Source organism: Apteryx mantelli, chromosome 2, assembly GCF_036417845.1.
Source record: "Apteryx mantelli isolate bAptMan1 chromosome 2, bAptMan1.hap1, whole genome shotgun sequence".
Taxonomy (NCBI): Eukaryota; Metazoa; Chordata; class Aves; order Apterygiformes; family Apterygidae; genus Apteryx; species Apteryx mantelli.
This window is the reverse complement of record NC_089979.1, coordinates 111,299,595-111,320,100: the sequence shown is the minus strand read 5'-3', so window position 1 is coordinate 111,320,100 and position 20,506 is coordinate 111,299,595. Positions and strand designations below refer to the sequence as shown.

The following is a 20,506-nucleotide window of genomic DNA, read 5'->3' as shown; positions in this document are numbered from 1 at the left end:
ATTGGTATTGTGATTTTATGTTGGATTTAAAACCTAACTGCATAACCACAGCGCAACACACAGGTATAAGAGAAGCTCCAATATCAGATTGTTAGAACCTAATGAAAGTTGAGATCTGGAGGAATATACATCACCTAGGAGTATTAACCACTAGAGGTTGCACTGCAGTGTGAATCACCCCATTATTACTATTCCTGGCTTCACATTAATGTTAAATGGAAAGACTAGACATAACCAAACATGAGAGAACAAGAAGGGCCTGAGAGAGACAAAACTGTTCTCAGTGTCACTTGAGTTAAGAGCAGGCTGTCAAATATAATCCTTGTCCTGTGAAAAACTCCATTTCTTTTCCTCAGTGGGCAGAATGAGGAGAAAGGGAAATCATCTGAAGACAGGACATACCAGTAAAAATTGCAAGAAGAAGAAATTCTGAAATACTCATTTTTCCCAGCTTGTTCTATCTCCAGACTACAAAAGAAGATACAAGAGATATACTTGGAAAAGATTTTCTGGATCATTGCATCTAGCCCCATCTTATCCCAATTACATCATATAATCCCTTTCATACATCTATCATGGTCCATTTTAGAAAGTTTGTTTTTGGTTCCACCACTCACTTTAGAAGGCTCCTGCAGAATTGTGTTCGTCTTTTTTCCAGTCTAAATGTACTCAAAGCTATTTGTCCTTGTGCCAACACTTAAATAGCTCCTCTCCTTCTGTGGCATTTACCATCCTGATGTGTTCATAAGTAGCAAACAGATCACCCCCTAGCCTTTGTTTGCTAGGCTGAACGAGCCAACATCTCCTAGTCTCTTCTAACAAGATTGACTCTTTAGTCCCCTGACGTATCTGGGCAATCAGGAACTCGGGTAATTAGAAACCCCCCTGCTGACTTACAGCCTCCCTGGACTGAGTGTTTAGGCAGGAAGGCCTTACCAGGGAGCCAAAGGAGTCCAGGCTGGCAGGAAACCAAGCAGGCTACCCAGCCTCTCTCCCTGGTTTCTTTCAAACGTTTTGACAGAGTAACATAGTAATGTGCAATGGTTCAGTGCCAGCAAATCAAGATTTTCCAGTGGGAAAGTGTTCTACCTGAAAAACCTCGGCTGGCTCCACAAAAATTTAAGCGTCTCTCTTTAATCGTTAAGGGAAATGAGATAAGAGGGAGTGAAATTTATGAGCAGTACAATCCTCCTCTTCTAATGATTGTAGGCAAATAGCAACAGAAACATTTAAAGAATCAAGATTGACACAACCAGTATCTATATGTTTAAGGCAGGAACTAGCACCAGTGATCCCATTGCAAGCCTTATAGCTATCCAAACCAGAGCCTGAGAGAAACAGATAAACCTCAGCACTGTACAGAACTTACATTAGCATAGCTTTTTCAGTAGTCTTCCCCAGAGATGATCACTGACTTCTTTAGTGAAACATCTCTTTGTCCCCTCTGCTCCTGTCAAAATTCTTTCTTGAAATGTATCAGTTTTAGTACTAGTCAAAGCCATGATTTGAAAATAGAGGTCCTGCATCTCACAAGAATATCATGATTAGAAGGCGAGCCTCTCACCCATATGCTGATAGTGGCAAAGGTTAAAAGTACTTCTGTTCATTCTGATGCATTCCTTACGGGTCACCAAGGTCTCATAAAATGCATCTTGAATATGTGCAATATGTGCAAACTACCCCTTCGACTGGTTATACATCCATCACATCCATCCAATCTGCATTCAAAGACAAACAGTACACCTCACAACTGCTAATGGAGCAGGACCCAGGGATATTTGAACCCACGTCTTAGAGCAGAATCAAGATGCTACAGAACTGCTTGATCCAGCAGCTGCTGTGCTCAAGGGCACAATATGGAAAATTTACCAGCAGCGACACCAACAAAGAAGCTGGAGCAAAGGCACATGCCAAAAAGAGAACTCAGTTTACTGGTGTGATATTTATCTCAAGAGGAGTATTCCAGAAGGGGTAGAAGATAACTTCTTTGCACACATAAGCTTAGAAAAGGAAGGAAATATCAGCTCTAGCATTGCTCTCAGCTGCTTTTAAAGTTTGTAACATGGCTTCCACTCACTTTAGTAGTACAGAATCCTAAAAGGCAAGGGAAAGCAATTCATAATAAAGCATGAAAGCCCTGGTACAAGAAAAGTCCTCTTGTACATGAAATCTGTGCCTTTATCATGTTACTCAAACCATTTTTAAAGCATACAATGATATTCTGAGCAATATTTCTATTTCTTCTCTTCCTTATGGACAGAAGTGATCTTCTTGCAGACAGTGCTGCTATTCTGTATTAACACTGCTGGCACCTAGCTTGTCACACAAAAGTTTTAAAATGCATCAAGCTTCTATAACTCTATTGATCTTTTTTAAAAAATGAGAGAAGAAAATCAGAATATCATTTTGCATTGCATCTTCCACATTTGGCTGAGATGTGTTCTCCATGGCTCCCTCAGAAGAGCCGAGATGTCTCTACACAGTACCCTGCCCTTTTCTCAGAACCTGTTGGAATTAGCATACTACAGTGCTTCCAGAAATACTTGGCTAATCCCCCAGGCAGAACACCCTGACATAGCAGGCAAGCTCTGGCATCTATGCCTTAAGTCACCTACATTTCCATTGCTCCCTCCCTGCACAAAGTACCCCATTTCAGAAAGGTTCCCAAAGGCAGTGGGAAGCCATGAGATTATGGGGTCAAATATGCTGTTTGGTAAACAGAAATTCTCAAAGGTTGAGTAGGAGCACATTATCTGTAAGTGATCATCTTTGCCCTCTGGCAGAAAGCCGTGAGCCTGGTTTTTCAGATAAGAAAATACTTTCATCGACTCCATCCCAGCAAAGTTCGGAGGAACTTCTTCCCTTCAGTAATCTGACCTCTTTCAGATGACTCTCAGTGGAAAGGAGACTAAGGCTGTCCTATGAAACAGTGCATCTAAACATGCATTTAGAAAACAGTGACTGGAGAAATAAACACACAAAGGAAATTGAGAAAGGGCATGTTGCTGGTGAGACATTAAAGGTTATGGAACAAGAATACATAGAAAAGCATGGAAATTATCATGTCTGTAGAAACAAAAACCCAAACCTGCAAGTTTTACTAAACACACTAAAAAAAGAAATAATAATGCATCAGCTAATCCCACTTGTCCATCTTTCCCCAGCAGAATACCACTGCAAACTGCATGTCTGCTTTTCTGGCTCATGCTTCTCTGCCTGCTTTCAACTGCCAGTTCCTGGCATTGTCAGTAATTACAGAGAAGACTAGAAGTTGCATGAGAGTTTCCATTAAAACAATGAGACTTGGGGGGAAGCTCTGCGTGTGCCTCTGACTGCTGTAACCATGCAATCAGCAGCTCTCTGTCCAGTGCCACCAAGTGCATTAGAGTCAGAACCCACGCAGGGGCTCTTCTGAGAGCGCATTACTGAGTCTGGCCTAAAACTACCACCATTAGCTCCATTTGGACTAATTTCTTCATATGCAGCCAAAGGAAAGAGAGTATCTACAATCCACAGATTCAATTTATGTCTTCCAGTGAGTTAGGGGCAGACAGACAAGATCAGCTGGGCTGACCTAGCAGCTCACCGGTACCGGAACATCTTTATTCATGGCCAAGAGCTCTCAATGCTTCCGTACTCCAGCTCCAGTGTTCATCTAATCTCCTAATGAGGAGACCTAGTTCTTTAATCCAGCAAGAAATAAAAGTTTTCTACCATATTAATAAGTTGAATCAGTTCCCCAGAAGGCAGATGAGCACCACAGGTAACACAAAAGACAGGATGGGAGCACAGAGCAGGAAACACAAGGAGAGAGGGAACCAGGACTGCCTTTTTGGGTGGCATTGAGATGCTCAGGCAGCTCCTCCATTTCTTTAGTTAAGCAGTTTGAATAATCTTTTATTATTTTACCCAGGTGCGTTCCAGGGAACTCTCAACTCAGTTAGATTTAAGCTATATCAAATTATGCCTCTCAAACTGAAATAGGAGCACTCATAAAGGTTTTTATATCAATCAGTTGTAAGAATTCAAATTTACATCCTAAATGTAAATCAATAAGAGTTTGCTTACATACCCACAGCTAGAGTTCCCCTCCAATAAGAGCAAGGAATAGTGAAGAATCAGGTGGTTGGTCTTTCATTTTTTCTTCACTCTCTCAGTTTGTATTACAACAAATATGAAATCAAAAGCAAAGCATCTGACCAACTTGGAAGCCTTCTTTAGAGGGATCAAGGGCTGCACAGCTTCACTGTTCCCAGCTTACCACGTTCCTATGAGCAGAGGGACTGACCAGAAAAAACAAGATATAAACCATCTTCTCCATCCTGACAGCTTTAGAGCAGCTGCCTTGTAATTATCTATAGCATTTTTGTTACATATATTAGTTTTACAGTGCCTGGTTATTAGATAGATAGCACACAATTCTCTTTGGAAGCTGCATAAACCATTCTTAGGAGATGGCCATTTAAATAAACAAAATTCGATTATTCTCTTCTACACGTTGAAATGGCTCAAAGGGGCCTAAAGCTGCCTTACTTGGGCTTTACTGCATATTCTCCTCATATAGGGGACCTCAGGGTTGACACAGCCATTACCCTTCAGTTCCTCCTGGCATACAATACTTGCCACAAATAGAAAATGACCTTACCTACCTGGCACAAACTTGGCTTCGGGAACTTGTATCTAACTCCCATAGAGAAAGAGACTCAACAATCCTCAAGGAGCACAAACCACAAACACAGCTAAAACTCCCCTTCTAGCCTTCCATATGCATCAAACCTTGCTACAGGGCTTCTTTATCCTCCCTCTGATAAAGATGGGCCACAACTTTGTTTAGGGCTAAAGCACGGACAACAGGATCTGTTTCAATCTTGCCCTTCCTGAGTTATTCTATATTGAAATGCATATGTGACCTACAAAGAAAACACACCCAAAACACCAATTCCTTCTGACCTACCACAGGTATCTTAACTTCCCATAGCATCTTTCTTTCACATGACCTCCTTCACCTCGTTTTCATTGCTATTTTTGTTGCATCTCTGGAAAAACAGCGATAAATAGATTAGAGACATCCCTGAGAGGCAGCTAGATATGATTCATTCAGTCTTGTCTGTGTCTCAGTATTCCCAACTCTGAAGTGAGAAAAAGACTTATTCACCTTTGTAAGTTACACTGGGCTTCTGGGAAAAAAGTGGCCAAGGCCCAAGTAGTGCTGAAACTCTGGCCTGAAGCAGAGCACACTGAACATTATTCCAAACAATTATATTTAGAGCTTCTGATATGTAACTCAGCCTGTCCTTATCCATAAGCAAAAGATCCCACTTTATATTTTTCACAAATTCTCCAGAAGAGATCAAGATCTTCCTTATTAACAAAACAAAAAACAGATAAGCATTAGCTCCATGAAGCTTGCTGGAACAGTAAGCACTAAGTACAGTCTGCAAAACATTTTTTTCCCCCTCTTGGAATTTAACTCAGAAGAAAGAAGAAACAGAATATTTAACTTTTCTCCCAAGCTAATCCCCATTTAAAAAAAAAAAATCTCTTTGCAAAATACAAATAAAGTCTGAAGGGACACTGCCACAGATCCTCTTCCCAAAACCTAAATAGTTACACATCTGACACAAGATGTCCTGGGGCTCTTCCAACTCTCAGCTCACAAGACAAGAATGAAATGGTCTCAGCATCTTTCACCTTTCCAGAAAATCTGGTCTTTGCTGCCAACAAAGAAATAGGTTGTTTTTAAATAGTAGTTTCTTTCACATGTTGCACAACCCCACAGGTCTCTGAGACTGAGTCTACTTCTGTAAATTAAACATTTTCCCAAATGGTCTCCTTTGGAAAGATCCCAAAACTAAATAGGTTTTATATATAAAAAAGTGTTCTGCAACCCTTTTAATGAGAACCTGTTTAATACCCTGTACCACATTTCCCAATTTGGAGGTGAGGGAGAAGGGAAGCTAAGTACCATGACTTGCTTCAGTTACCACTACTGCTGTCAAAACCCCTTGGCACTGTGCTGGCCTGCACAGCAAAACTTTGGAATACCTGCCCTGGATTGTTAGGATGGAAAATAAGTTTTCATTTCCAGTCACTGAACAGGCACAGAAGCATAGGAAATGTAAGTCGTTAGCCTCATCATGCCTGGAGTTCCACATGGCAGTCTCAACCTCAGTATCAATCAAAGCACCTGGCCTGAATGGTAAGTGAGAATGAGTGAAGCTGTCCCTCCATAGAGATGGCCAAAAAAAAAAAAAAAAAATCCAAACAAACAAAAAAACCCACCCACACCCCACACACAACCTATCCTTTTTCTGCTTCAGGAATTATCAGACAATTTTGGTTACCGAAGGTTTCTATCAGGTATCCTTTAGAAACTCTAATTTTGTTAAGGCAGACATGACTTTTATTCTCCTGAGGAAAGATGATCTGTGGATACTTCCACAGCTTTCCACCTGCTGCACAAGAGCAAGCTGGACACATTATCTGCACAATTCATACAGATGTGCCTGGTATGGTGTAAATTTCAGCATTTTAACAATGCGACCAAACACCTCCCACCAGCCCACAGGTGAAGGTGGTGACCCACCTCTACAGAATTCAAATTATATTTGCTTCCTGCTGGGAGCCCAATAACAATACATAATCTAGACAATCGAGACTCAGAAACTGTAAGGTTAACAGGAACCACTGAACAATCTACTTTTTTTTTTTTTTAATCCATCAGGTTTTTAAATATCACCTTGTTCCCTCTTATTAAGCCCTGTGAGTGGTGCCCAAATCATTAGCTTAGTTTTGTTTTAGCACCCAGCCACAGCTTCTGACTATGCCTTTGTCCATGGCATTAATGACTGCTGTAGAACCTAGCATTTTTTTCCTCCATGGAAATACTTACAAACCATAAGTCATTCCTGTATCTTTCTTTTTGATAAAATAAACAGATTAGGTATCTCAAAGGTTTCTCCTTTCATAGAAAGGGATCTTTTCTCCAGAAACAAACTAATATTTATGGTTTGTTTCTTTATCCTAACTTGTTCACATTCTATAATGAATGTAAAAGTCTGGACTGTGGGCAGTATATAGGGAGGAAAACAGTTGGAGAAGGGCTGTTTCCCAGAATGCAGCCTTCATGCTCCAAGTATGGCTTTCATTCCTTTACCCTATATGCCTAATGTGCATTTGGCTGCATTTTGTTCAAAAGGCCCCAGACAACAAGGTAATAACCCTGTAAGATAGTGCTGTCCTCATCATTATTTTTTCTTTAGAGAATCTCATTTGTTGATCCTTTCAGCAATAACTGAATTTACTTTCAGATTACTGATGAAGATATTAAATGGTGACAGATACGCCCCATACTAATCCTTGAAATACCTAGTCAGAAGAACTCCTGTTCAAAATTTACCTCTTGATTACACTGTTCTGAGCTTTCTCTTTACAAGTCTTTACTCACTCAGTATGACTGGCAGCGGTGAGCAACCAGTGAATCCAACTTTGTCTCCAGACAAACAAGCAGCCTCCAAACCTGTGGCAGAATGCTTAAATACAGCTCCTCCAGTTTGTTAGAAGCTCTAACAATGAAACAAGCAGTAGAGATCTCAATAGAAAGAGAGGCAAATTTGCTCAATGAGCTTTGTGAAAGTAGCTTGCCTTTTTCCCTGAAGCATTTCATTTCACTCACCGTAAGAGAAATATTTTGAAAACTGATTTTAAGATCCATTGTGGGAGTGACATGACAACTCCTCTTTCCTTGCACAGAGGTATAATTCAGTAGGAGAACAGAATCTGTCACGTTTATTTGCTTTTCCTCCACAAATAACGTGCCCATCACCTCATAAAGATAACTCTGTTAGAAAAAACATTTTCAAGAAGAGGGGAAGAAAAAAAAAAGACAGAGTTGTTAGCATATAATGAGGATTTATGCTAATTACAGACAGTTATCTTAAGATTTCTGAACTGTGCATCACATTGATACCTCATATAGGTGAGTCTTCATCAGCCAGATTATTCCATTCACATTTAAAAAAAGATGCTATACATCAACCTTCAAATGAAACTAGTAACCCAGGAGAAGTCTACTACAGAAAGCATATATCTGTAGGTGTTCATGGGCATCAGTTTTCTTTTTCATTTCAAGAAAAAAAAAAAAAAAAAGAAAGTCTTTCCGCTGCACCATAAAAAGCTTGATTAGAAGAATAATGCCTTAGGCAAACCCTAGAGGTGGAAACAGCTTGAAAGAAACACTGTGCTGAAAAACTAAGTTGATGCAATATTAAACAAGTGAAATCAGAGAAATGAAAAGGAAAAAGAAAAAACCTTAGAGACCCAGATTCTGAATTCCTTTACAATGATTTGACACAAACCTAATTCTACTAATTGCTAATTATAGTAACTATACCATTTACACATAGCAGTGTAAGATATAGGAACAGGCCCACAATTCTGGATCTGTATCAGAAAAAGTTGAACATAGGGGCCTGAAGTCCCCCCCTGCCCCAGCTGACTGACTGCTGACCTAGTTACATTTGCCACGACCTCCGAGTATCTCCTTGTGACCCACTTCCCATGGCTGTCAGTGAGCAGGGATGGGGAAGGTCATGGGGGCCTATATCGATGCAAACAGAGCAGCTTTTCTGCATCAGAAATTAAACCACACAAAACAGCTAGCTTCTCCCTGGGGATTTGTCTCGTGCTGTCCAAACCTTTCAAATGCATTACTTGAGGGCTGAGCTAGTGTCTGAGACACCACAGGCTAGATGCACACACACCAGTTCTCAACAACGGAAAAGGAAGGCTTTCCAACGAAATGTTCATCCAGGCTTGATCAAAACATCCCAGCTCTTTAACACTGTTATTATTTCCTTGCAACACAAAAGCCAGCTGCACGTTTTTCAGTCACACTTCACCTTTCACCTGTTACCATGAGCCACTTCCAATTTGTCAAATGTCACATCAAAGGATTTTTGAAGATCCTCATTCAAAGCCAGCAGGATCAACTGTCTTGAGAAACAGCACTGCCAGAAGCAAACAGTGACATCAGTGGTATTATGGCAGTCTGGGGCCTTTGCCATAACTGCCCCACCTCTCAGCCTGCAATGTCCTTCACAGCTTATGGTAAAGGTCATCTCTCCCCATTGAGAAGGTAATTGGGACATTGTTTTTGCAACCTGCTACTTTCAGGAAGACTCCAAAGTGGGCAGAGTCACGAGCCTGCCTTTAAATAGCCAAAGCTTCCTGTCAGCTAGGTACTTCATCCTTCTTTCCCTTGCTTCCCAACATTTGCGTTTAACGTGGCATTTGGGTAACCATGCTGAGAAAGACAACAATCCTTTCAGCACTGATGGCTCTGATTCTGGTTGATCAGCTAAAGGCACAAGGTGAGTCAAACACATGGCAAGAGCACAGGCTGCAGCGTTTTGTCCAGTCTGTAGCATATAGCCAAATCAACCCCTGCCAATTTGAAATGAGATTCACATTCAGAATGGATTTATTCACAAATATTTTTCTTCTTCCTTGGGCAAATTCCTACTTGGGATCTCTGATCCATAAAAGCAGCTACATACATGTTTAGATACCTGTAAAAGTAACTTGGCTTTTCAAATTATCTCGTCATCTATGTATCCTTCTGTTTTTTTTCTAGGTACCCCTGCTACCCCTCTGCTTGGGGCAACAAGTGTGGAGCAAAGCAGAGATTCCAGCATGCAACCAAGCACAGAGCCCCCCCTGGACTACAGGAGAGACCCATACAAAGAGGAAGGCATGGAACAAACTGGGAACACTGACGTGCAAGAAGGCGGAGAGGCCACTTGGGAGCTGAGCGGAGAGCCAAGTACTGAATCTACCCCCAAGCCAAGTGTGGACCCAACCAAAAAACCGACCCAGGAGTCAACCACCGAAATATCTGGTAAGACCCATTTTGTCTTTGATTGTTCACGTTATTGTTATCTAACTTTATTTTGTTACCCCAGTGCTCCCACCTTACCTGCATATTGGGAAAGGACACATACAAAATAACACTTTTCTCACTCCAATGAACCTCTGCTCTGAAAAGAAGGGTCAAATTATCCCGTATAGAAGAAAAACTTGAAGACTCAGAATTTCAATGACTACAAACCAGCAGGGGCTCTGTCATACCATTCATTCACATGGAGTTGTTTTTTACCTGCAAAGGGATTGTGCAATATGTCATCTAGACTAAGATCTCATCTCAACATTATGTCTGAAGGCTCTACCCTCTTCTATTAGGGCTATCAGCAGCTTCTCTAGAGTTCACAGCAGGGCACACAACATGGAAGAAGGACACACCAAAGAATTACTTTTCACATTATCTTCATCAATTTCCACTACGCTTTCAGTCTGGTTAGCAAGACAATCTGACACTGACTTTACCTTCCATATTCCTTTACTGTTGTTCATATCAGCTGCCTTGTCTTTTGAAAATGCTTACTCATGAAAACATTTCCTTTGAAATTTTCCTGCTTTGTTTCTCCCAAGATTGCTAAGCCCATCTCCTCACCTACTTCAGTGGCATTTTAGAGGCTATGTATGTGCTAGGAAAATTGGAAGTTATAACATCATGCCCATTGCAGTTTCAGAAAATGGACCAGCCCCTGGAATTAGTCAGCACTACCACCACTAACATAGCTAGGCAGCACTAGGGCAGAATCTCCTGAGCGCTCTGTAAAATATCACTTTCGCCACTGTTACCAGCAGTGGAGCACTGAGACCCCAAATGCTTTAGCAAATGAATGTGGAGAACCACAGGCAAAAAATACAATCAAGCACTCGTGCTACTCACTCTTTCAGTGCCTGGATTTTGGTTCCTACACTGCAATGTAAACTGCTGTGTCCTGTATCTCCCTGTTTCTTATTGTCATAGCAAGCTGCTTTGTCACACACTCAGCCTCATCAATGGATAAAGGGACACAGCTTCATTATCAGAGGTTGTTAATTCTTTGGGGCTTTTTTCTTTTTTTAAAAAGGGAGGACTGTCTTTTATAAAAGATAATATAAATAAGGATCCTGTAAATGGACAGAAGGATCTTCTGAACACTCAAGGCCAGAGGAGGGTTTTCTTTGTTTGTCTTTTTAATAAACACCAATAATTGACATATGAACACCATGGAAATTAAGATTGTTTCTAGGAAACAATTGGCAAAGCCCAAACTCACAATTCCAAGCTGCTCTGTCACTCCATAGAGCATTTCTACATTCACTGTCTTTGTTTTTACTCTAGAATGAACTGCAACATTAAATCTTGATGGAAAAGCAACAGCCACACTCACCTGCTGAGTTGACTTTGCCACATTCAAACACACAATCAGTGCTTGCAGTAAACTGGACAGCAGGGCAGAACTCGCTGCAGCCTAAAACTACAGCTTGTAGGAAAATAGTAACCATGGCCTTCGGTCCAAGAACTCGGTTTCATTCTTGTTTATTTCAACTGTAACAGTTTAGTCGGATCACAGGTGACCTGCGCTGTACTGCTTCCATAGTAATCACAAATAAAGAATGTCAGTGCAACTACATGCCTTGTCATTATTGCAAACCCTATTCTAACTCCATTAAAGAAAAAGAAAAAAGACAGGGCAGTTTTTCTAAGTCTCCTCTCAAACTTTTTTCTCAACAACTGATATATTTTTTCTTTTTTTTTTTTACTGTTAACTTTTGACCAAGCCCATGTACAGTATTCAACATTCAGGGACAGGATTGCAAAAATATTTTCAGACAGGGCTCCAGAAAACTACAGCACAATGCTTTCTATCAAACAGGCATCAGAGGAGGGGACGGTTCAAAACCAAAGCCATTCTTTAGCTGATCTTCGGTAGCTGTTCTACCAAAGAATACTGCATTTACCCAGTAGTAGCTGCAACATGCAAAACTACCCAGAAGGTTTTCATGGCTTACAGGTACAATGACGCACAAGTCACTGCTTGGAAATTTTGTCAGCCAGAACATAGGCAAGTAATGAACGTATGCAGGAACGTCCAAAAAAAAGTTTGCTTTTCACAAAACTGTGGATACAAAGTTAGATTAGAAACAAGAATGTATTATATAACTTACCTATTTATTTCTTGTTTAATATCCAAGTACTTTCTACTGCCTAGGATCAATTGCAGCATTCCTTGTTTGGTATTCTTACTGTTGGAGCAAAGAGAGCAGGCTGTGTGCTGCACAGAACAGAGATGCTGGTTCTCTTCAAAGCCTTTAACAAGCTTACAGTGTAGAACAATACACAGATAACATAAATTAAAACAAAGCGCAGAAGACCAAGGTTCTCTAAAACAGTTTAAGAATACTTCATCATCAAGCAGCTTAATGCTGAAAGACTTCATGGGGGGGGGAGGGGAACAAAACAAACAAAAAAAATCAAACCAAAGTCAACAAAAACATATTGCAGCAAATGAGAAGCATCCATATTCTCAAGTGCCTGCTGTAGTGTAGGCAAAGCAATTGTATGATACTGGAAGAAAGGATAAGCAGTCCTGGGTTACCAGTTTTTCGAACTAATTTTCAACCCTAACTTGGTATCTTCTAATTCCTTATTTGTAAAATCATAAATAAGGAATTCCTACCTCTAATTCCCTATTTCGAAAATGAAATAGAAGCTCTCTAAATGAACCAAGCCCGAATATGGTGAACTTCTATTAATATTAGGCAGATCACCAACATCTTGGAAAGCAATACAAAAAATACTCAGTATTACAATCAAAGCACATTTTGGTGCCATATCAGTATCCAATTTCAGCATTCACCTTATAAAATTATTCTTACAGTCTGTCAGTGTCACACTTCTGTTTGACCAATAAGCCAGAAAATTAGTGCAGGGAAAAAGGGGGGGGACGGGGACGGGGACGGGGGGGACACTTTTTATAGCACAACACAACATGGAGACACAGCAGAAAATAATAATAATAAAAAAAGCTTTGTATTCCCAAAATATTGATCATATGGTTGGTATAAATTGGTAAGATAAAGAAAATTAGTTTAGTAATAAATATGGTGTTGGATGTGTGGGCAAAAGTATTTTGACTTGTAATGTATAAAACCAACACACGATGGCTCCAGATACAAAGGCTTTTAAACAGAGTTTCATTTCGCATTCATACCGAACTATCACTACAAAACAAGTCAACTAGCTCTGCAGGAGCAGGACAGAGAATAAATATAGCAGACAGAATTTGTCCAGTTCTTACTGGGCAATACAGAGGTTGGTTGTTTTTCATTGCTTCCTCTAGGTCACCTACCCGGTAAGAAGGAGGGCGAGTGCTCTCTCTCTCCTCCAGTGCACAAATTTATACTTTGCAGAAACATCTTTAGAGGGTACTCAAAAGGAAACAGGACTCATCAAGGAATATGGTAGAAATCCAGTTCTTAAGAGCCACAACAAGGAGTGAAATAAAGTAGCTTCATCCTATTTACTGATCCAAAACTCTTATCACCAGGGGTAGAAAGGCTGCAAGCAATTTAAAAGCGATTTAAACAATTTAAAGGATTCATTTTTAAAAGACCCCTGTGAATTATCACACAGAGTGCACTGATACCACATATTCAGCTTCAAATATATCCTGTAAGACTGTAAAACAGATTAGTCAGTGATGAGTATAGTAAGTTGTCTTTTGGGACCTTAGCTTTACAAGCTCTAAGCTGCAAACAAGGAAAATTCCTTCTTCTTTAGACCATTTATTCATAATTTATTCATTATGAGGTTTCTTGTACCTTCTCTCAAGACTTCTAATACCAAACAGAAGTACAGCTTTTTATACATGTGGTTCATGATCTCCACAGATGGCCTCTCCCACCTCAATTCTCACACCTACTGCAGTAGAAAGATGTCTTTCAGGTGTCCCAAGTAAGAGCTCTCATGGCAGAAATAAAAAGAAATCTTTCTTTCCAGCTATTTATAGCTCACTAAAGTTTCACAAGTATCTGTGGTTGTGCTTTGGTAAATCCATCATACTGGGATAAAGCACCATCTCCCCAACCTACTGTATAATGCAGCTTGCATTAACTACAGAGCTAGACTTGTGTTTCTCTAGCACAGCCAGAGTATTGTACTATTTACACTGTTTCAGTACGTTTGTCCTCTCTTCTCTTCAAAAGCTCTCAGGAAATTAATTGGGGCACCCTGTCATGAAGTTTTGTTATATGGCATTAGATTGTAGCAACAAGTTAGATGTTTTATTAGAGCAATTCAGTGAGGGAGACCTGTGAAACTGGCAGGCAGAGGACTGGATATTGAAGTAGCAAAAACCAAAACCCAGTTTTATCTACTTTAGCTAAACCACACAAGTTACCTCAGGGACCAGTAAGAATGAACATCAGGTGAAACTGAATACCTGCCAAAGTAAAGAACAGGCTGCCCCATACATTAGGAAATTTATAGGTAAGGATACACAACATGTATATATAGGTGACAGCTGCTAACAGGTCATTCCGCACTTATAGTAAGAGCGGAGCATAACATACCTGCAAAAAGTATGGTATTGCTCCTTGGAGCTAGTTCACTCAGCTGGAAAAGGCACACTAAGTGCTTTACTCAGTATTCTCACACCAATGCTGGAGTACACCACAACACTGGAAACAGAAAGAAACTGGCACAGACTATGGCTGAGGGCAGCATTGCAGTGCTGCAACTACTTCATATTGTAAGGAGGAAATTTAGACTGCAGAGGCAAAAAGCAAGGGAATGTTCTTCACATGAACTATAAGCTGCAAAATAAAGCTGTCTTGCTCAACAACAGCCTATAAAATATTCAGTAGGTATCTCTCTCACTGACCTGATAAAATGTATAGCTCAGGGCCAGAAGGTTCACTCTGACAACTCAACATTTTCCACTGGGAACCTGATGTAAATTATTACCAAACAGCAAGTGTTGCCATTACAGCATACAGAAAAACATTAGAAAGACTTCTAAAATAGCATCTCTCTCCTGGAAAAAAAAAAGAACTTGTTATTTATTCAACACTAGTGAAAACAGCAATTTATAACACCAGTGAAAGAGCTTCCCTCTTACTATAGAGCAAACTAGCAAAAATCCACAGTCCCCACAAACTTCATGCTTCTCTATGCTGACACTAAAGGACCTCAGAGAGTATTCTGTTCACTTCATTGCAAGTAATCCAGAAGTAACAGAGCCAAATTCAAGCTCACCCCGAGTCCTCAGAACAGAACTCCCCAACATCGAAACCTCCTGGGCGCTGGCTCAGTTCAGAAGCACTCTACTACCTGAAGCATCAACCTGTTTCTTGCGTGGGACAAAATTTAAGATTGGAAAAAAAGGGAAGTGAATTTGCCCTGCGCACTCTCTTTGGTCAGCTACCACTGGCTACCCCATATTAGTTTGGCCTGTGAGTCACAGCATACTAGTGCCAATACAACTCCAGTCTCGATTTTTCTAGGAATTTTAAAGCTGTTGCCCAATTCAGTCTACTGTACTAAACATGCAGAGGCTCTTTTGAGTAAAAGGAGAAGAAAGGCTGAAGTTGGTTTCTATTCATGGCTACTAGTCATGTCTTCATGAAAACTATACACTCAATAAGTCACAGGTCTCTACACAAGGTACCTCTGAATCAACAGAGAACTCGGTTGAATAGGATAGGTGAAAGGATTCAAGTTCCACAGAAGTGAAGTCTGAAGTCCATTTAAGAAGGTGACTTTAATCCCTATGAAGAGGACAAAAATGACAAAGGGCAAGGACAACTGTGCTTCAACTGAACATTTTAATAGGGATGGATACAATTGATATATTGTAAGACAGTTAACGATTTTCACTGAAAACTTATTACCTTAGCGAATAAATTACTGTAGGTCAGCTGAACAAAAAAACAAGAATTGAGCAAAGATATTGCAAGTCCCTTGAGGAACTCTTCCACTGCTGTAGTTACTATTTTCACTGATATACACCACCACCCCCCCCAAAAAAATATTGTTATGACTCTTGTATTTCTCCAAAAGTCTCCACTCCAGCATCTGCCACAAGCTACCATAAGAGGAAAACTCATCCTCCAGAACAGATTATTTCAATGACTAACTCATTAAATGACTTAGAGTCCATTATCTGGTGGGCAGCTCTTTGGTAAAGGTGTAGCAACAGATTCTTTGCTTTCTGTCAATGCTCTCGGCTGATGGATAAAAACACTGAACTTGACACCTTGGTTAGCTGCTGCCCTCACAAAACCACTATTTGCGGTCATGGTGATGGCTTTTAAAGAGTCTCCTGTCCCAAAGATGGTTAGAGAACGGCTGTTGATTTTTGAACTTGCCACTAGTCCCAAGGCACGGTCAGACGGTTGATCTGGCACCACGTTAATTCTTTTAACTAGCAATGCAGCTCGTTCTTTCTCCCCAGGTCCTCCCAGGGTTTGCAGGATAGACTGAAAATCTCTGACAGCAGATTCGCAGGCAAAGAGCTCCTTCCCCTCCATGAACTCGTCCAACTGAGGCAGAATTCTCTCCCTCCTTTCTTGAGCTGCTTGCTCTGTTAGCACTTTTTCCTTGAAGATGAAGTAGCAGCCACCATAGCTCAGAGCAGAGACGTAGGTAATTAAGGTAGTGATGTCCAAGTTAACTCTATTGCACACATTCACTTTGATCTGGGTGGGAAAAGCAACACTGGCCACTAAATTCTCCCGGTCCACTCTGGTCACCTGCAGAAGTTCAGGGCCTTCTTCATCTGATTCGCTGGCACTTCGGTGTTGGTTTTCTGTAGATGGCTCTACCAGTGAGTTCACAGCAACAATGTCTCCCCGCACAGATATTCCCATCTCCTTGAGTCTCTCTGCCATAGGACTGGACACGCTGTTGTAGAATGCAAAGATTATGTGGGGATTGCTATACTCCACCGGCTGCTGACAGCTTGCTTGTAGGAAGTCCTCCGCCTGCTCAATGACGCTTTTGTCACCATACTGGCCCCTTCCCAGCCAGATGTTATGCAGGGCCTCAGCCTTCCGACCTATGGCCTTCACCCATGTGTGACCCCCATTTGCAACAACATCTACCACTAGCGTCTGTTTGTCACCGAACCTGTCCTCATAAGCAAAAACATGGAGGACACTGACAACATCCTCCAGGTTCTCTGCTGACTGAATAATGGCTTGGAGGTGGGTAAGGTTTGTACTCTGCAGATGCGATTCTTTAATGGCCACTTTCCCTGCCTCCACCTTGCGTAAGAAATTTAATTCAGCCTTCAGTTTGCTGCACAGTTTTGCCCCGCCTTGTATATTCCCTTTCTGAGACTTGCAAAGGGCTTCAGCTCTCTTGATTAATTCTTTGGCAACAGCAATTCTTTCACAAAGCAGGGACTGCACAGACATGTTGGAAACATTATTCCTATCAGGTGAAAGCAGAAGAAAAGACTGTTACTGCATGGTCAAGAATAAAGACAATCGAAAGAGGTTTTGCAACAGTTTACATCAGAGCTTTGCAGTAGATTTTGTACAACAGACACAGGTATTGTAAAGCATGAGCATCAGGAACCTCAGCACCACTCCCAAAGTGTTCAATATCTTTTTTAATACCTTTGGGGATTCAACCTAAAGCTTTGGAAGATCCAAGTTCTCAACAAGGAAGAACAACAGTATTCTAATCTCCACAGACACCTTGCAAGATTTTTATCTCCACACCTGAGCCCTTAACAGGGCTAGTCACTAGAGAGATCTCAGTTCTCCAAGTTCATTTGCAGAAGTTGCCATCCAGAGCAAAATTAGAAATCCTATTATGCCACAAGCAAATCTTGCCTGTTTCTCCCACCAGGGTTACCATTACAAAGTGAAAGCTACGTAACATGCTTATAGGCTTATATAAAAACTGTGAAGTCTGGCTCCCAGCAACTATTTTAACAAGGCATTCAGGAAACCCACTGTATTTTACAATTCTGAGTAGCACAGCCCTGTCCCCCTGCAGCTTCCAAGTTACTCTGCAGAATCCAGTGAACGGACCCACACCAACGTTCTGGCAAAGTTTCAGCATTGCACAGCATCATGACAAACTATAACTTACAATTCTAGATACAGGAGGAACAGAAAATTTCTTGTTCTCTGGCTCATACGAGTCCACTTATAAGATGTGTGGCATCATGTAGGTCCACTCCTCTCCATCCACTTTACTTAGTAAGTCTCCCTGAGGAAAATACAATAGGAATTACTTAATTAAATGTGGGCTGGTTCTGAAAAATGTAGTACTAAATATCACAGCAGAAAATATCATTTTTAAGCCACACAGTACACTAGCCACTATGAATACTTTAATTGGGAGTCAAAATGAATTAATTTCACTATACATGTGTGCTGCAATTTTTAGCTAAACTGCACATTAATTGAAGTAAACTGGTTTTAAAGGGCAAGACAAACAAGGCTCCAGCTGAAACTGAGCAACAGTATAAAGCCTAGGTACCATAAAAAGTTCTGCCAGTACAACTTCTGAAGCTAGATTTATCAGGTAGCTGAAACCACACTTGCATTATACACAAATTCAGATACAGTGAGCACTAAGTTCTACTGGTTCTGTCAATATTTAACATCACCAAAATCTTTCCCCTCTTCTCAGCCAAAAGACTTAACGTCTTCCAACAAGAACTACCGATTCTTCAGGCTCAGAAGAGGCCAATGAAATCAGTCCTTCCCCCTCAAATCCTCACCAGGTGGGCAGTGACTAAGGATACTCTTCCCCCCTCCGCTGCCAGGAGGGCAGTCTGACATACATCGGGCTTCCAGGCACTGACACAAAAATGAAATACAGCTGGTGCCTTCTGTGACTTTTGCTTTGTTCCTCTTTTGCTCTCCACAGCCATTCTGTATAGCCAAAAATCACTGACACAAAAGCACAGCACTTTCACTGTAGTACCTTCTTGGCACATCTCGCAGGTGTACCTGCAAAACCTCCTCTTCCCAGCTTCCCAGAACTACATCTTCAAGGTTCCTCAGTAAGCAGGAAAGCACTGAAAACCGACATTTCTCTTAGTAGCTCTTTAGAGCTTTTGTTAAGGTGCTTCCACCTGCTTAATGACCTCCAGCCACCACCCACGCTCACACAGAGAGCTGGCATGAAGCTGCGCTTGGTTCCTGCAAAGGGCTCGTTAGCTACATTCGTAAGGAAGGGGAAAAGGTTTAACCCGCCCAGCGGCGCCATCGGGGCAGATGGTCCGAGCTGCCTGCAGCGCAGCTCAGCTTCCATAAGCCACCTCGACGGGGGACGACAAGGGCATCGGGTCTTCCCTGCGCCCTCTGTGTAGGCTGCTCCCGGGCACGCCACCATGAACGTTTTATGCTTTTAGGAACCGTAGTCCATTACGTGTTTACCTTCAACAGGAAACCACTGCCACACACTTATCCTCACTAGCAGTGAGGAAAAGCCCCCAGAGATCCCTTGGGAATCTCTCATTACAGCCGTCCAACTTTACAAACGTGAATGGGATGAAGCCTACCAGAAGCTTTTAAATGAAAGCAAACCTGAAACACGTACTTTTTTCAGCAAAATAATTACGAATACGAGGTGACTTCACTATTAAACTAAAAAGTGTTAAAAGAAGAACTATTCCTCGTAAAGAAAACTTTTCACAAAGCGTTGTTTTTAAAAATAAAGCGCTGAGAGGTCTTTCCTGGGTTTAAGAGCTCGTTAGAAGGCTCCCTTGCACTCCGAGACGGCCGACGGCCGCCGCTGGGGGCCGTTCCCCGCTCGGGTTGTGACAGCCCCCTCCTCGCGGAGGGGCCAGGCCGGGGCAGCCATGTCGCCTCCCCCAGGACGCGCCGCCATTTGAGAGGCCCCTCAGGGCCCCCGGCTCGCGCCCGCCCCGGTCACGTGGCAGCGACGCCGGGGCGGGCGCGGCGCCATCTTGGGTGCGGGTAGGGCGCCCGCAGCGCTGCCCCCGGACCCTCTCGGCGGCGCTCAGCCTCGGCCCCCGCCGCCCCAGGGAGCACCGGCGGCTGGGCCCCGCCGTGCCCCCGCTCCCCGCCGCCTCGCTCTCGGCGGGGCCGAGGTGGCTGAGAGGGAGGGGGCCCAATCCCCCCCCCCAAAGCCGCTAACGGGGTCCCGCCTCCCCGCTCGCTCCCTCTTCGCCCCCAGGTGCCTCCCCGAAACAGGGCGGCGGCGGCGGCCCCCCCCCACCCGCCGCGGCCGCTACTCACACGCCGGCAGCAACGGGCGGAGAAGGGAGGCGGCCTGGCGCAGCCCAGCCCGCTGCGGCCCGCTGCGCCTCCCCCGGGGCCGCCGGGCGGGGACAGCTGTGGGCGCCCGCCTCGCTGCGGCCCTTGGCGCCCTCCCCGTCGGGGGTCCTCGAAAACCGACGTATTTTACCCCGAAAGCCTTCATTTGAGGAGCAAAGATGCCACGTTTTGTAAAAGCAAGTCAAAGTCCTAGAGGAAAACTGATCGCAGCCTCCGGGGTAGCAGTTTCCTCCGGTATTGGCATCAGCCTCTCATTTTCCTTAATTAAGGCCAGGGGCAAGGTCAGCTTTGGTCTTTGCTTCCCGAGTGCTGCGGAAGTTGGAGTCCGTGAAGTTTGGATAACAAAAAA

At 42.5% G+C, this 20,506-nt stretch overlaps 1 protein-coding gene across 4 annotated transcripts; it reads right to left on the bottom strand.

The window, feature by feature from the left end:
* Positions 1 to 15,698: 15,698 nt before the first annotated feature.
* On the bottom strand, positions 15,699 to 20,193 carry C2H7orf25 (chromosome 2 C7orf25 homolog). 4 transcript variants are annotated; one of them, XM_067291221.1, is made up of 3 exons: positions 20,119 to 20,193; positions 17,996 to 18,115; positions 15,699 to 17,326 (listed from the first exon to the last, which is right to left on the bottom strand). In XM_067291221.1, the coding sequence occupies exons 2-3, from the start codon at positions 18,040 to 18,042 to the stop codon at positions 16,042 to 16,044; spliced, it is 1,332 nt and encodes a 443-aa protein (XP_067147322.1). In that variant the 5' UTR covers positions 18,043 to 18,115; positions 20,119 to 20,193; the 3' UTR covers positions 15,699 to 16,041. The 4 variants fall into 4 exon arrangements, with proteins under 4 accessions (XP_067147322.1, XP_013811146.1, XP_067147323.1 ...); XM_013955692.2 differs by lacking the exon at positions 20,119 to 20,193 and adding an exon at positions 19,294 to 19,524; XM_067291222.1 differs by lacking the exon at positions 20,119 to 20,193 and adding an exon at positions 18,839 to 19,286.
* Between the last annotated feature and the right edge of the window lie 313 nt (positions 20,194 to 20,506).

What these genes read in the sequence shown, in the direction of transcription:
- C2H7orf25 (XM_067291221.1), bottom strand. Translation starts at nt 18,042, where the DNA reads ATGAGCCAGAGAACAAGAAATTTTCTGTTCCTCCTGTATCTAGAATT. An exon ending in TTCCTCCTGTATCTAGAATT is followed by an intron (nt 17,327 to 17,995) that starts GTAAGTTATAGT and finishes TTCACCTGATAG; the next exon opens with GAATAATGTTTCCAACATGT.